General features: G+C 33.1%; 1 protein-coding gene across 2 annotated transcripts; it reads left to right on the forward strand.

Moving 5' to 3' along the window:
* The first annotated feature begins 176 nt into the window (after positions 1-176).
* On the forward strand, positions 177-10,784 carry LOC128205139 (microfibril-associated glycoprotein 4-like). 2 transcript variants are annotated; one of them, XM_052906587.1, is made up of 7 exons: positions 177-593; positions 2,453-2,620; positions 2,814-2,944; positions 3,986-4,082; positions 4,306-4,470; positions 7,545-7,575; positions 8,266-8,282. In XM_052906587.1, the coding sequence occupies exons 1-6, from the start codon at positions 215-217 to the stop codon at positions 7,553-7,555; spliced, it is 951 nt and encodes a 316-aa protein (XP_052762547.1). In that variant the 5' UTR covers positions 177-214; the 3' UTR covers positions 7,556-7,575; positions 8,266-8,282. The 2 variants fall into 2 exon arrangements, with proteins under 2 accessions (XP_052762547.1, XP_052762546.1); XM_052906586.1 differs by lacking the exon at positions 7,545-7,575 and having other exon boundaries at positions 8,266-10,784.
* The last annotated feature ends 2,217 nt before the right edge of the window (positions 10,785-13,001 follow it).

Below are 13,001 nucleotides of genomic sequence, written 5' to 3' on the forward strand. Positions count from 1 at the left end.
AGTAAAACCTTCAGCTTTGTGATTTTTGTCTTTGTCCCATTTTTCTTTATTTAGTTTTAAAACAATATCATCAGTCGACTCTGAAGTTTTATGGTACGCATATTGAAAGGATTCTACGGCATTTAAATGAAATACTACTTAAGCAAAGGTTTCCATTCGGTAGACCTCAAGCCATACTCGCGTGTGCAGTAACTTAAATTGTTCTTAACATCAGATGAGGCTAAATGCAGAAATGAAGTTTCTTGTAAATCTTTGCGCAGTTGCAAGTATTGTGTGCTTCGTTCTTTCTGAAGACATGAAAGAAGAATCGACATTCAATTATGAAGAGAAAGTTTTGGAAATGGTTTTGAAGGACAACAAAGAAATAATGAATGAGAACTCGGGAATTGAAAATAACTACAAAAGTGTTCAAGATGTCAAACAGTTAATACAATTACTTATAAATAATACGGAAGAGAACAAGAGTGAATTAAAAAATCTTTTTGCAAAACATGACTCGCGAATTGAAAACAACTACAAACGTGTTCAAGATGTCAAACTGTTGATACAATCACTTATAAATAACACGGAAGAACATGACTCGAATTTTGTGGGTACGTATGAAGTTAATTTTCTTAAACCGATATTCTCTATCTAATTTTAATTAGAATAACTTGTTACGGAAAAGAAAATGTTATCAATATTTGGCCTTTTGCTTGGCTGTGATGTGTTTACCTTACAGCAAGATTTTCCATGTAGATCTCATCGGTGCATTATTATTCATACGAAATACAATGGAGACTACAGCACATTAAACAACAATTTAAACAAAGACTAACAGAGGGGAATAGGCAAAATACTTACATACACTAAACCAGTGACAGACAACGTACAAACAATACTGACCATTCATGCAAACAAATACGTGAAATCATTATAAATTTTAAATAACACTGAAGAAAACAAGAGTGAAATTAAACGTCTTCTTGCAGAACATGAATATAAGATTTGTGAGTACATATTAACTTAATTTTCTTGAAAAAATATTACTTCACTTTTCTTTTAACTAGAATATTTTTATGGAACAAAAGTTGTTATAAACCTTTAACTGTTTGCTTGGCCTCGTTGTGTTTATTATAACAAGATCGTCCATGTAGTGTCCATTGGTGTATATAATTTATGAGTAATACAATGGAGGCTGCATAGACAAGCTCAGTAGCAAAAAAATTAAACAAAGACTAACTGTTAAGAAAGGCATAATGTTATGAACTAACCCACACTAAACCAGAGACACACAGCGTACAATCATTACTGACCATACATATATAAATAAAAAACAAGTTAATTCATCATTAATCCATTGTGTTTGTGACCGTCAGTGGTTTAATATCAGGGTTGAACAATGGATAAACTAAAACTGTTGCCATATTTAACCATTAAATGTAAACAATGGGGTTGGGGATGGTGTAAGTTTGTATGATGGAAATATTATGCTAGAAAAATGTTCGGTTGCAAACAAAAAAGTGGATTTATAAGAAGAAAAACTCTGTCTATATTCAAAAGAATTCTTCCAACCGACCATATTGTACATAATAAATCAGTTCTAATTAACTGACTAACGGGAATTATCGGTAGAAGTAATCAAAACTGATTTTTGTGCTATTTATGCTAGAATACCGTACCTGAATTGCAATTTTCTGTGCAAAATAATCTCTTCATTTTCAATATAGTATTAATATAACCAATAACAAATTAACGCATATAATTATGATTTAACGTAAAAACAACAATGTGCATTAAAGTGTTATAAACAAGTGCCTACATCACGCAACGGCAAACGAAGGTAAACTCAATTGGAATATTTCAGAAACTGTGTCAGAAAGATATGTTATGTACTATAACACTGCGTCATTTTCCTTATGTATGTGATTACAAAGTAAAATGTATACCATCACAGAAAATATTTATACCTTTATTCATTGATTCTTTCCTGTAACATGCTTAATAGAATTGGCTTTAAGGGACTAACGTTAAATTAAAATTCATTCAAGTGAACAAATAAAAAAAAGATTAACATGTATTCAGTAAATGGGCATGCTATGGTGTGTTGCCGATCTCCACATACAGGACGCACTTATTTTCGAGAATATGTCAAGTGTATACCAGAATCGGTACTATTTCTTATATTCGCTATTTTGTATGCAACCGAACAATTTACTCACTTATTGTTTACATTAACAAAATACCCCCCCCCCCAACTTTATTAAACGAAGCTGTATTGTAAAATAAAGATACTGCATTAGCAGATATGAAAGATGATAGAAACTTAATCTTTCATCGTTATCATTACAGCCCTGCGTTCCGTAAAAGTTTTTGCGGCTAATGTTTGCAATTTAGTTCCCCAGTACAGTGTGCTAACTCCAGCTACCGTGAATGAATGTTAGCCAGTAACTGAACTTTATTTTTATTTCAGGGGGAGGATGGTCGGACTGGGAGTCGTGGGGTTCCTGCTCAGTAGCATGTGGTGAGGGATTTCAAACACGCGTGCGTAGATGTGACAACCCAACACCCTCAAGTCACGGGAGATATTGCCATGGTGACGCCAAAGAATGGCGAATGTGCGATGGGGCTCAAACAAAAGGTAAACTTTTAATCATCAGGGATTTAAACTCGGGAAATCACACATTTTCTGTTAAGTCATTTTATTATATATTGAAGGTATTATGTACATACTGTTAATTAGTTTCAATTGGTGGATAATGTTTAACCACAAACTGTTTATTTTTGCATTTTGCAAGCAAATCAGTCTACTCTTACGACCATTTAAATTTCAGTGACAGATTGTCTGGATATTTATCGTAAATATCCATCCTCACCTGACGGGGTGTATCGAGTCAACTTGTGGAAATCCAAGACGGCTATCAGTGTGTACTGCGACATGACGTCAAGCAACGGAGGATGGACGGTTTGTTAAGTGTTATGTTATCCGATAGGGGTTTGTACGTGGAAAGATAGTAAGAGAATATCTTAGTTTAAAATGTGAGCTTTTATACGCTTAAACGGTATACCTTGTATCTGAAATAAAATTGCGTTTAAATTGTCCAAATATCGGGGATAAAAGATTTGTGTACTTTGTAAATGGAATTTATTTATTTGTTCGATTTCCTTAGTTTATTCGTATCATTCTATAATTAAAACGGAATGTAACAGTATGAAAAAGTGACATATTACAGTCTTTAACAGAAATTGGAGTGGAAATTAACTATTTCATGCCGTAACTGTGCGAAATCAATTGCGCCATTAAACGGGGTCTATGTTTAAACTTTCGACAACTGAGCTTTTCATATACAAAACAGAATATTTATTAGACTTAAGCATAACAAGCTTATCGTCACAATAACACATATACATTCAAAAACATATATATATGGCATGCAACAATTTTAACACATATCATATTATTCGATAAACTTATTTGATTTTTTAGTTTCTGGGAATAAAATGGTGAAAATGAATTTATATTATATCATATTTATTTTTTTGAATATCATAAATAATCGGATGATATTTAAGATTGATCAAACAGTAATCATGTACTGATTTTTGTATATAACTACAAATGACTCCGTATTATGGGTAATAAGGTGTATTAGATTACATCGTAAGGACAAGGAAAATGATGCGTGTACAAAAATAACAAAACATACAAATAGGGAAAAATACAACCAACAAAATATGAGTTTCTACCCTATCACATCAAATATCCATGACACATAAATGATATCAACTAGCACGAAGTTTGAACGCCTTATCTCATCGCTTATTTTCAAATGAGTATTTTATATACAAATAAAACCATTAACGTATAAAGTATATCAACATTTTTACACATTTGTCCATTCTTAAGACATTGTTGTATTTTGAATAGTTTTAGTATACTGGTCAGTAAAAGCTTTCCCTTATCTCTAGGTGTTTTTTTGTAATAGAAGCCTTCCTGTATTTCTAGGTATTCCAAAACCGGTATGACGGATCGGAGGAGTTTTACTTAGATCTCAAGGCTTACACTGAAGGGTTTGGAAATACATCAGCCGAATTCTGGCTTGGTAAATGTCGAGAATAACAACAAGCACTTGACAACCATTAACCAAATATAGCAGACGCTTCGTGTATCTATACATCACATGTATTATACCCAATGCCATTCGCTCATAAATAATAATCATAAAAAATACTGAAATATTTGGACTAATTTCCTTGTCGTCATATTGCCTTTAAATCGTTCCCACTTTTCCTCTAACTTTTATTAGTGTTATGTTTCTATTTAAGGGTTAAGATACATAAAAGAGCTCGCGGATCAGGGGAATACTACTCTTCGCATGGAGGTAGGTGCCGCCGACGGAAGCGAGGCTTACGAAGAGTGGCCGGACTTCCAGTTAGGAGAGGCACCGGGTTACAAATTGCACGTAGGAGGGAAAGGCACGGGAACCGCTGGTAGAGTTACCTTATCTTGACATTATTATCAGACAATTTGTAGCAATAAGTAAAAGCTACTGCACCCAACACCGGAGTTAAAAACAATGAGCTCGAAGCATGAGTTTATATGTACCATATTTATCACGATGGTTTGACCCAGTATTATAACTGTTCGTAAAATCTTGTCACACTCGTCGTGCGATGTAGCATACAAACGATCGAGAAAAACTTCTGAAAAAAGTAAAAGATAAGTAATAACGTTTTGTTATAATCGCACTTATTTAGAAAATGGCGAGCAAATATATTAGTTGTTCGAGGTGCTCACTTGGTTCATGATAAATGTATTTATAATTTCGAGAATTAGGTTCAGGTTCTGAAAATGGATGCATCTAAACATTCTACTAAACGTTCATTTATTACGTTTTAATACACATGTTACTATATATAGTAACATTTTAACGTTCATTTTTTTACGTTTTAACGTTGAGATTAGTTAAACACACACATGTTTAAATTCAAGTGAGTTTTGATAAGAAAAAACGAAAAACAAACAATAAAGGTGCTTCTTCAATATAGTCTGTCTCAACCAAATACAATTTTCGACAGTAAAGTATGTGATTTTTTTTTATTTTATTTCAATAAATTATACATATATTAATGTATGGTTTAGTTATGTTTGTAACAAAGCAATATGAAAAGTGATTGTTTTCATAAAATAATTATGAGTTAGTAGACAGTGCTGGCTACGAGTTGATGATTATTGTCACAAGATGCTAATACCAAACTGTTTAGATTATTCTGATCGACTGTACGTATTGTATCATGAGAGATAGCAATAGTTTCAAATTATCAGCGGTCATGATTTTGCGGTATGGGTAACATATCTAGCAAATGTCGCCTGTCATGCATAAATGCAGTGCTATTCGTCGATGCATGCTTCACGATGCCATCACTGTGTTCACCACAATGTAGGCACAAAGCGTCGTCGATAGACGATCTGGTATCAATGATAATTCGGACAACTGTAGAGGCATTGCGGATTTGATCCCTCGGTTGCACTCAACCATAGAACGGATGGACGTATTTCAGGATGAAAGTCGTAAATCGATTGAATTCTGGGACACCGGTAATGCGGTCAAGCCACTGTGATTTATTATAGTTTGTGACTTTAGTCCGTTGAGATCAGTAAAACACGCACAAGTTTAAATTTAATGATAGTTTGATAAGAAAAAACGAAAAACAAGCAATAAGGGTGCTTCTTTAATAGAGTCTGTCTCGACCAAATACAATTTTTGACAGTAAAGTGTGGGGAAATATTTGGTGTTGTTTCAATAAATTATACGTATATTTATGTATCGCGGATTTGGTCTCCCGTTGTGGCACTCAACCACAGAACGGATGGACGTCTTTCAGGATGAAAGTCTATAAATCTATTGAATTCTGGGTCATCGGTAATGCGGTCAAGCCACTGTGATTATTATAGTTTGTGACTTTAGTTCGCACGATATGTTTCTATGTAGACTTAGGTGCGATGCACATCGTAGCTCTGTATTCACGGAGGTAGTGCTCTAAAGTGTATTTTATTAATATAGTATGTATGTCGGGTACGAATCCAATTTGTGCTAGTTTCCTTATATGTGATCTAGTTTAAGTCTTTAATTAAATACTCGTCGTACGAGAATGTGCGGTCCTAGTGTACAAAAATTCGATGTTTACGAATGTCTATTTTGGCAAGAATGGAAATCCAATCCAAGGAGACCCAAGACCATGTCAGTTCGCGATCGTATGGGTAGATTATAGCACGTTTTTGCACATAATCATTAGTATGTCAGTCAATGTTAGCGATGACCATAATTCTGCGCCATAGAAGACTGTAGTGATATTGATATCTTTTTGATCAAACTGGACATAATAAGAGGATTAATGTCATAGGAGTTGTCCCGTATAGTCATTAATGAAAATTGTTATGCCGGGCCATTTTCTTATTCTTGCGCTAACAACATGGGAACACTTCATTGTTCTATGAAGTGTTATACCGCCATGTGCCGTAGAATCTGTCGAATGTAGCAAGGTTATGTTTATATTTAAAAAGTCATGTTCACTATATTTTTTTCAAATATCATAAATGCACATTTATTTTCGTTAAGTTTATATACTTAAGTGTATGCATAGTTGGTGACTTGTTGTTTCTGCGATAGGAGGGCGGCTTTGTTTGACGCTATTAACGTGAGATCATCAGCTAGCGTCGGATTTCCTGTTTTAAGATTGTCGATACATGAGCCTTGATGAGAATCTTCAAGATCACACAGAAGTTTGTCTGTAAATAATGAATAGAGCCATGTAGAAAATACACCACCCGTTCGAAAGCTCAGGAATTGTCAAGTGTTGCAACGTATGACTTCGATCCGTTTATATATGCAATAGTTTAGTGTAGTATAAAAGATGTTGTAAGTGACCCTAGTTCTTTTTGATATTCGCTTTGCTGTTTATTTTGGACTTGTTTGTTATGTTTAGTGGACCAAAGTTTGAGGCGTTCATTATGTTTTATTTCCAATAATTTGTAGATAACAGGTAGTAGCGTAATTCGGCTGAATCTCTTACAAAAATCATTTGGTTTGCTATTCTTATACATATGTATTATAAATCATTTGTTGTACCCGTTTGGATCGTATGGACCTTTAATCATAAGCGTAAATAATGTTTGTAAGTATGAATTAAGAGTATGCTCTCTGTGTATCAAGTGTTCATTAAATATTTTGTCTTTTCCCGGTGCCTTTCGTTTCTTTAGGTTACGTAATGCGCTTTCAAGTTTATTTGGCTGTACTGTTTTCGTTAAAATGTTATCTTGTGAGTAGTCGCTCGAATTTAAGAAGTCTTGTATTTGTTTCCTCGTTTAGTTTCTCGTGGAAATTCGTGTCGTAATTTGTGGTTTGTTTAGAATTTAATACTTCTGCATTAAAATAAGGCCCAAAAGCATTTGCAGTTCCGTTTCGTTCTCGAAGTGTAATGTTATTGTGTTCGATTTCGTTTACTGATTCTTTTGCGAATTTTGTATTCAGCGACCCATTCATCAAAATAAACGTTTATTACAGGCAGTTGCTGAGTAAGGGTCATTATAGAAATGTACGTTACAGCTATTTATTGCATCCTTTTGCGTATTAATCAACTGTAGTTTCGCTTGTTTATAATTGTCATAAAAAAGTCACCTTTCATTCTGATAGCTCCGTTATTCAGCCATTCCTTTCTTTCAATTCTTTTATTGCGGTTTGCCGCTTTGAATTCATAATTCCAGCGCGGTATAGCACGGACATTAACTTACCGGTGGGCAATACTTGAGATGCTCTTTTATTTTATTATGTGCTAATACGCATTAATTAACACTAACAAACTTTTGATATATATATATGCGATTCACTGTATTAAAATTACCATAAAAATTTTAAATTCAGAGGTTAACGATATAATCCCAAGTTATTCGGAGTTCACAAAAACATCTGCTTTCACCAAAGTCATCATTTTTGTATAGTTTTGGAATATTATTTAATACGCACAATGTTCGTATACAATTCGTAGAAGATCAGACATTTGGAAATGATTGATTTGTTGACACTCGTTATTCTCACGTTAATTGGGGTGGGGGGGAGGTCTGTGGAAACATAATATATATTTTAAGAGTTTGTCATTATAATCAAACGTGTATGAGAACATTGATGTTAACGTTCAGTGAATTTGAAATGACTTACAAAACGAGGGAAAAGTAGGCAGTATCAGACCTGCCATTCTTCACACTGATCATATATTGTTACATTGCAGGGGATTTCGGCCACTACTTCTCAAAGTCCCAAAATGGAACGGATTTCACAGCAAAGGGAAGCACATGTGGTAACCTAGATAAAGGTGGTTGGTGGTACGGAGAATGTGCATACATCAACCTCAATGGACACTACGCTCCGCCAGGGACAAGGTCCGGGTACAACTCTGGATGGGGAGGAATGGTTTATTACAGTTTTAAGCAATACGAATCACTCAAAACATCAAGAATGATGTTGCGAAGAGTTGAATGAAAGAGTCGAAAGGCTAACGGTTCAACTACTTCCATAACTTGAACAATGGGTAAACTATTATTTATGCAGATGAAGGTTTTGATTTGCTCAACTCAACTGAAAACACGTTCATTATTTTATGTCCAGTTTGCATACAATTACAAATATGAGAACGAACGAAAGACATAATGATGATGGTAAACATGCAAGGTAATGCATTTACATATATGTAAAAAAAAGATAATATCAAGTCATTATAATACAAGTTGCATTCGAAAGATAACACATAGCTTAGTGTGTATATTTACTTAAGACATAATACATTAATCTCGTTAATTCTGAACTAAAGACAACGTTTAACTATAAACCCTACTGGCCATTTTCACATCCACATAAAGCAGACGAGCAAATAAGTAGAGATGGGTACTATTTAGGTTATTTTTGGTAAAACTTATTGCAATGTATCGCAATTTTTTTTCAACTATAAGTTTAATAACAATGAGACACATATGATTTAAACATGTGCATTTTTATTACATATATGTTTCTTAACTTAATTCGGTTGCTGTACACCGTGCCCATTAGAATCGGTTTTGGGAATATGAGAAAAAAAAAATGGCAGCAGAAATTCGCAATATTGATTTTGTCAAACCGTTTTAAAATGTACGCTGGTGATACAAACAACTTGAAGTATATTTATTTATTAATTATGTGGTATTTTGAAATGTTTTATTAGTAGATGACACTAATTACATGTGAACAACCCACAATGGTTTAAGTTTAGTTGGACGAGTTATGGCGCTCTTGCATTGTGCCTACTATCATATTTTGTATACCCGGACACATCCGAACTAGAAGTGCATATGTAGTGACAGAATATACTTCATTGAAAAAATGATTTATTTTTTTAATTTGTGGCACGAGTTATGCAGAATGTTTATAGAGGATAATTGTTGTTGTTTTTTCAGAGCAAGATCGTAAAAACATTCACCAAGTAAGCACCAGAAATATATATTATACAAGTGGCGTTCACGAGGAGATTTGCGAGTTAACTCAGAAACAAATATATTATTTTATTTTTGTTATATGGAAATACAACGTTAATTGTAGTCTTAACAGAAAAACGAGCAAAATGTATGCGAACGTAACGTCATTTTGGATATGACATCCATTCGTATAATATGTCTTAGCCATGTGCTTGTTTACGTTTAATTTTGAAGTGAGAGCGGGCTAAAAATTCAAAACAGTGAAAAATATATAATTGTTATTTTACTGTCTGAATAAGTGAAATATCATTTATTTTCAGTAATTTTATATAACAATCGGAAATAATATGATAAATGGCCTTGTACCAGTTAAATATTAAATATAAGTATTATATTGTTATTGACACACCTACACTTATGTTCAAGTAGTACGGTGTTGAAATAACAAACAACTCTAAATCAAAATTGCTGAGAATCTGGCATCAATTTGTCAAAGTTCTTAGGCCTAACAAGCTTAAGTTGCTTATATTTTTAAACCAAAATTCCTACTCAATTCTGAATTTACTTAATAAAAAAAAAAGTTTTTCGTGATCATTATAATGAATTTTTCCAAAAAATCCTGAAATCCTAACGTTAGCAAAACTTATAGCCAAAAATAGCATTGAGTTGAGCTTTATCTGATTAATTTTACACTGTCCATGCTTTGTTCTTATTAGAAAGAAATACATGAAACGTCATTATTATACCGGTCCATCTGTACTAAAATTCACTGAACTGTTAGATACGACATAAGACAAGAACTCATCAAAGTATTTATTGTCAAAGAAGCGTTATGTATAAGACGAACAATTCTAAATATTGAATTATAATAATGTTTTATTGGTTTTTTTGTTGTTGTTGTTTTTTTGTTCATTCTCACCGAATTTGAATATGAACATAAAACTGTACTCGCATTGACGTATTATCTAATTACATGTGTTTTCACTATGTGTTCAATTATTTTATATATGTGGTTAAAGAATTTGACGTACACATTTTAATGAAATATATGTTCTGTTCCGTTCTGAATCCTGTAAGTACATAAGATGTTTCGAGAAATAAGGGACATGCATCAACAAATGCATTGCATGATAGCAATTATGGATGACATCAAAATATATATGGATCATGATTTTCTTGTATTTTATATTATAGTATTCATATTTCTGACGAAGAGTCTTGCTTTAGAACTTCAGACTTTTGTAGCTATACTAGTTATATTCGTTTGTAATATTATGTAGTAACGATGTACTTTGTACAAATAAATAAATATCACTATGACTACTTTTTTAAAGTTGAACAGTTCAGCAAAACGACACCTCGTCTGCAAAGTGATAACGACGTGACGCCAGCGAGTTTTGCTTAATAGGCAAATCATATTATTTGGAAATGCTGCTTATAAATTATATCACATGAGAGTTAATTCAATACCGACTTCATTGAAAGAGTGTTCTAAAAGGAACGAATCGTGTCTTGTTTTTATCAATTTAAATATATAATAGTTATATAAACCTCATATTGAATGACCACGAATGGGATATTAATCTTATGAAATGAATGCTTATTTTATGATTTAAAGCGGTATTTACACAAACCGTTGAGATATAGCCCACACATTTTGTAACGTTCCATAAAGTTACACGTTAACAGGATTAAGCTAAGCAAACTTCTTATTTGACTATATTTTGTGTTGCACTTATTACGTATCAAAAGGACTTCAAAATGATTTCGTGTACAGTTCGGCGAGGTCGTGTCTATGATATGATATATTTTGCAAGTGTTTTATTCTGTTCTCGATAAGAAGATTTAAAAAGAAACGAGCTCATAGTACAGTATCTTTCAATAATTGTAAAGCATATTTATTTATCAAGTATGCAAATGGCTGTTACAATACCAACGGATCTTTATCTTGAATTATACACTATTCTACAAACATTAAAAACGTATTTTTGTCTGGCTTCTTCTGTTCGAAACAGTAGAACTCAAAGACACAAGGGCCTGATAGTATTTAACAAGGAAAAGATGATATCTTTGAGCACAATCAAGTGGACAAGTAAAAACGAAATTGTAGGTATCCCTAATTGGGGCTATTGACTCTAATTTTTGGAGATGATTCGGTTTTTGCTGGATTAAACCTTTCAGCCCATATATGGATCTCCTATGCAATAAGCGAGTGTCATGTATGTTCTTTCAATATGGATATTTTAATACCAATATATATCGCTTAAATAAGTCCTCATATAGAAGAATATTCAAAGCACTTAATCCTCGTTAAATCGCGGATTATCGACAAAAGTTTGGACAGAATAAATAGATATGTATTTAAAATAATTGTCTACCCATGATAATATTTAATATTTACTGAAAAGCCAGGCCGAAATGGCAATGCTCCTGGGGGCAAAATTTTCCCACCTCCCGACATGGGGCAAGTTTTCACACAATGGTATGCATGGTTGTGTTTAAATCATTTGACTGTAATGATAAAAAAGCATATAACAATTCTGAACAAATTAAAAAATATAAGCTTTATTTTGGCGCTTTTTAACCTGGGAATTTGCAGCAACAATAAGCGAGATGTTCATCAATGAAAAAAGACAATGTGTGACCTTCACATGCAATTTCACTGTTTATCGAAGCACCATCACCAGCCAGTATGTCGACAAAAACGGGAGTGGTTGAGAACGATAATTAGGAAAGATCGATTATAATCCATATGGCCAGGCTTTTGGATAGAAATCATAAATATTTTAATTTTAGTTTTGTACAAGCAAGCATACACAAACGCATGATAGCATAATTGTATAAACAATAAAGACAATTCGCTCAAGCGGTTTTTCGCATAGAAAATCCGTTTTGTTTGTTTTCTGTTGTAGTATTTTTTAAGGAATTACGTGGTTGATGTCAATATCGGGGAATGAAGCATTGAGCGTTATTAGGCCCATTTATTGCATCATATATTGGTGGTATAAGCTGTCATAAAACGTTGACATACACGGTCGTTACGATGATTATTTTGATCAAAAGTGTTAGACATGTGGTAGCATGCGGACAGTGGTTGCATAAAAAATAAAATTCTTAAGATCACGTTCCAGATTTGTCTATATATAGATTTTGGGAGTGCAAATACTATAATAGGAAAAGGAACTTCGATAGTGCAAAAGTATGTTTAAAGGATACGGAAATGCCATTTAAGAATATAAAAGTAATTATATAACGCATGTGTACTTTTATGCATCTGTGGATGTTTTGAGAACAAAGCAACTTTATTAGGAAAGAGGATTTTATCAGATTTTAGCATAAAAAGCATTTGAATTTAATCGAAAATGTTATTTGAAAATAAATATTCCTTTAAGAAGTCACAATACATTGTTGATTAGAATCATTTGACATAAACACATACCTTGAGCAAAAAAGAATAAAATATGTTATCAAAGTCTCCGCTTTCAAGTCTACTTTTTTTGTTTACTAGACAAGCGAGATA

Source organism: Mya arenaria, chromosome 10 (genome assembly GCF_026914265.1).
Source record: "Mya arenaria isolate MELC-2E11 chromosome 10, ASM2691426v1".
NCBI classification, from domain to species: Eukaryota; Metazoa; Mollusca; class Bivalvia; order Myida; family Myidae; genus Mya; species Mya arenaria.

Bases quoted from the DNA above. Each gene is read 5' to 3' on its own strand.
- LOC128205139 (XM_052906586.1), top strand. From the start codon at position 215: ATGAGGCTAAATGCAGAAATGAAGTTTCTTGTAAATCTTTGCGCAGTT. The intron at 594-2,452 runs GTACGTATGAAG...TTTTTATTTCAG, and splicing joins ACATGACTCGAATTTTGTGG to GGGGAGGATGGTCGGACTGG. The intron at 4,083-4,305 runs GTAAATGTCGAG...TTTCTATTTAAG, and splicing joins ATCAGCCGAATTCTGGCTTG to GGTTAAGATACATAAAAGAG.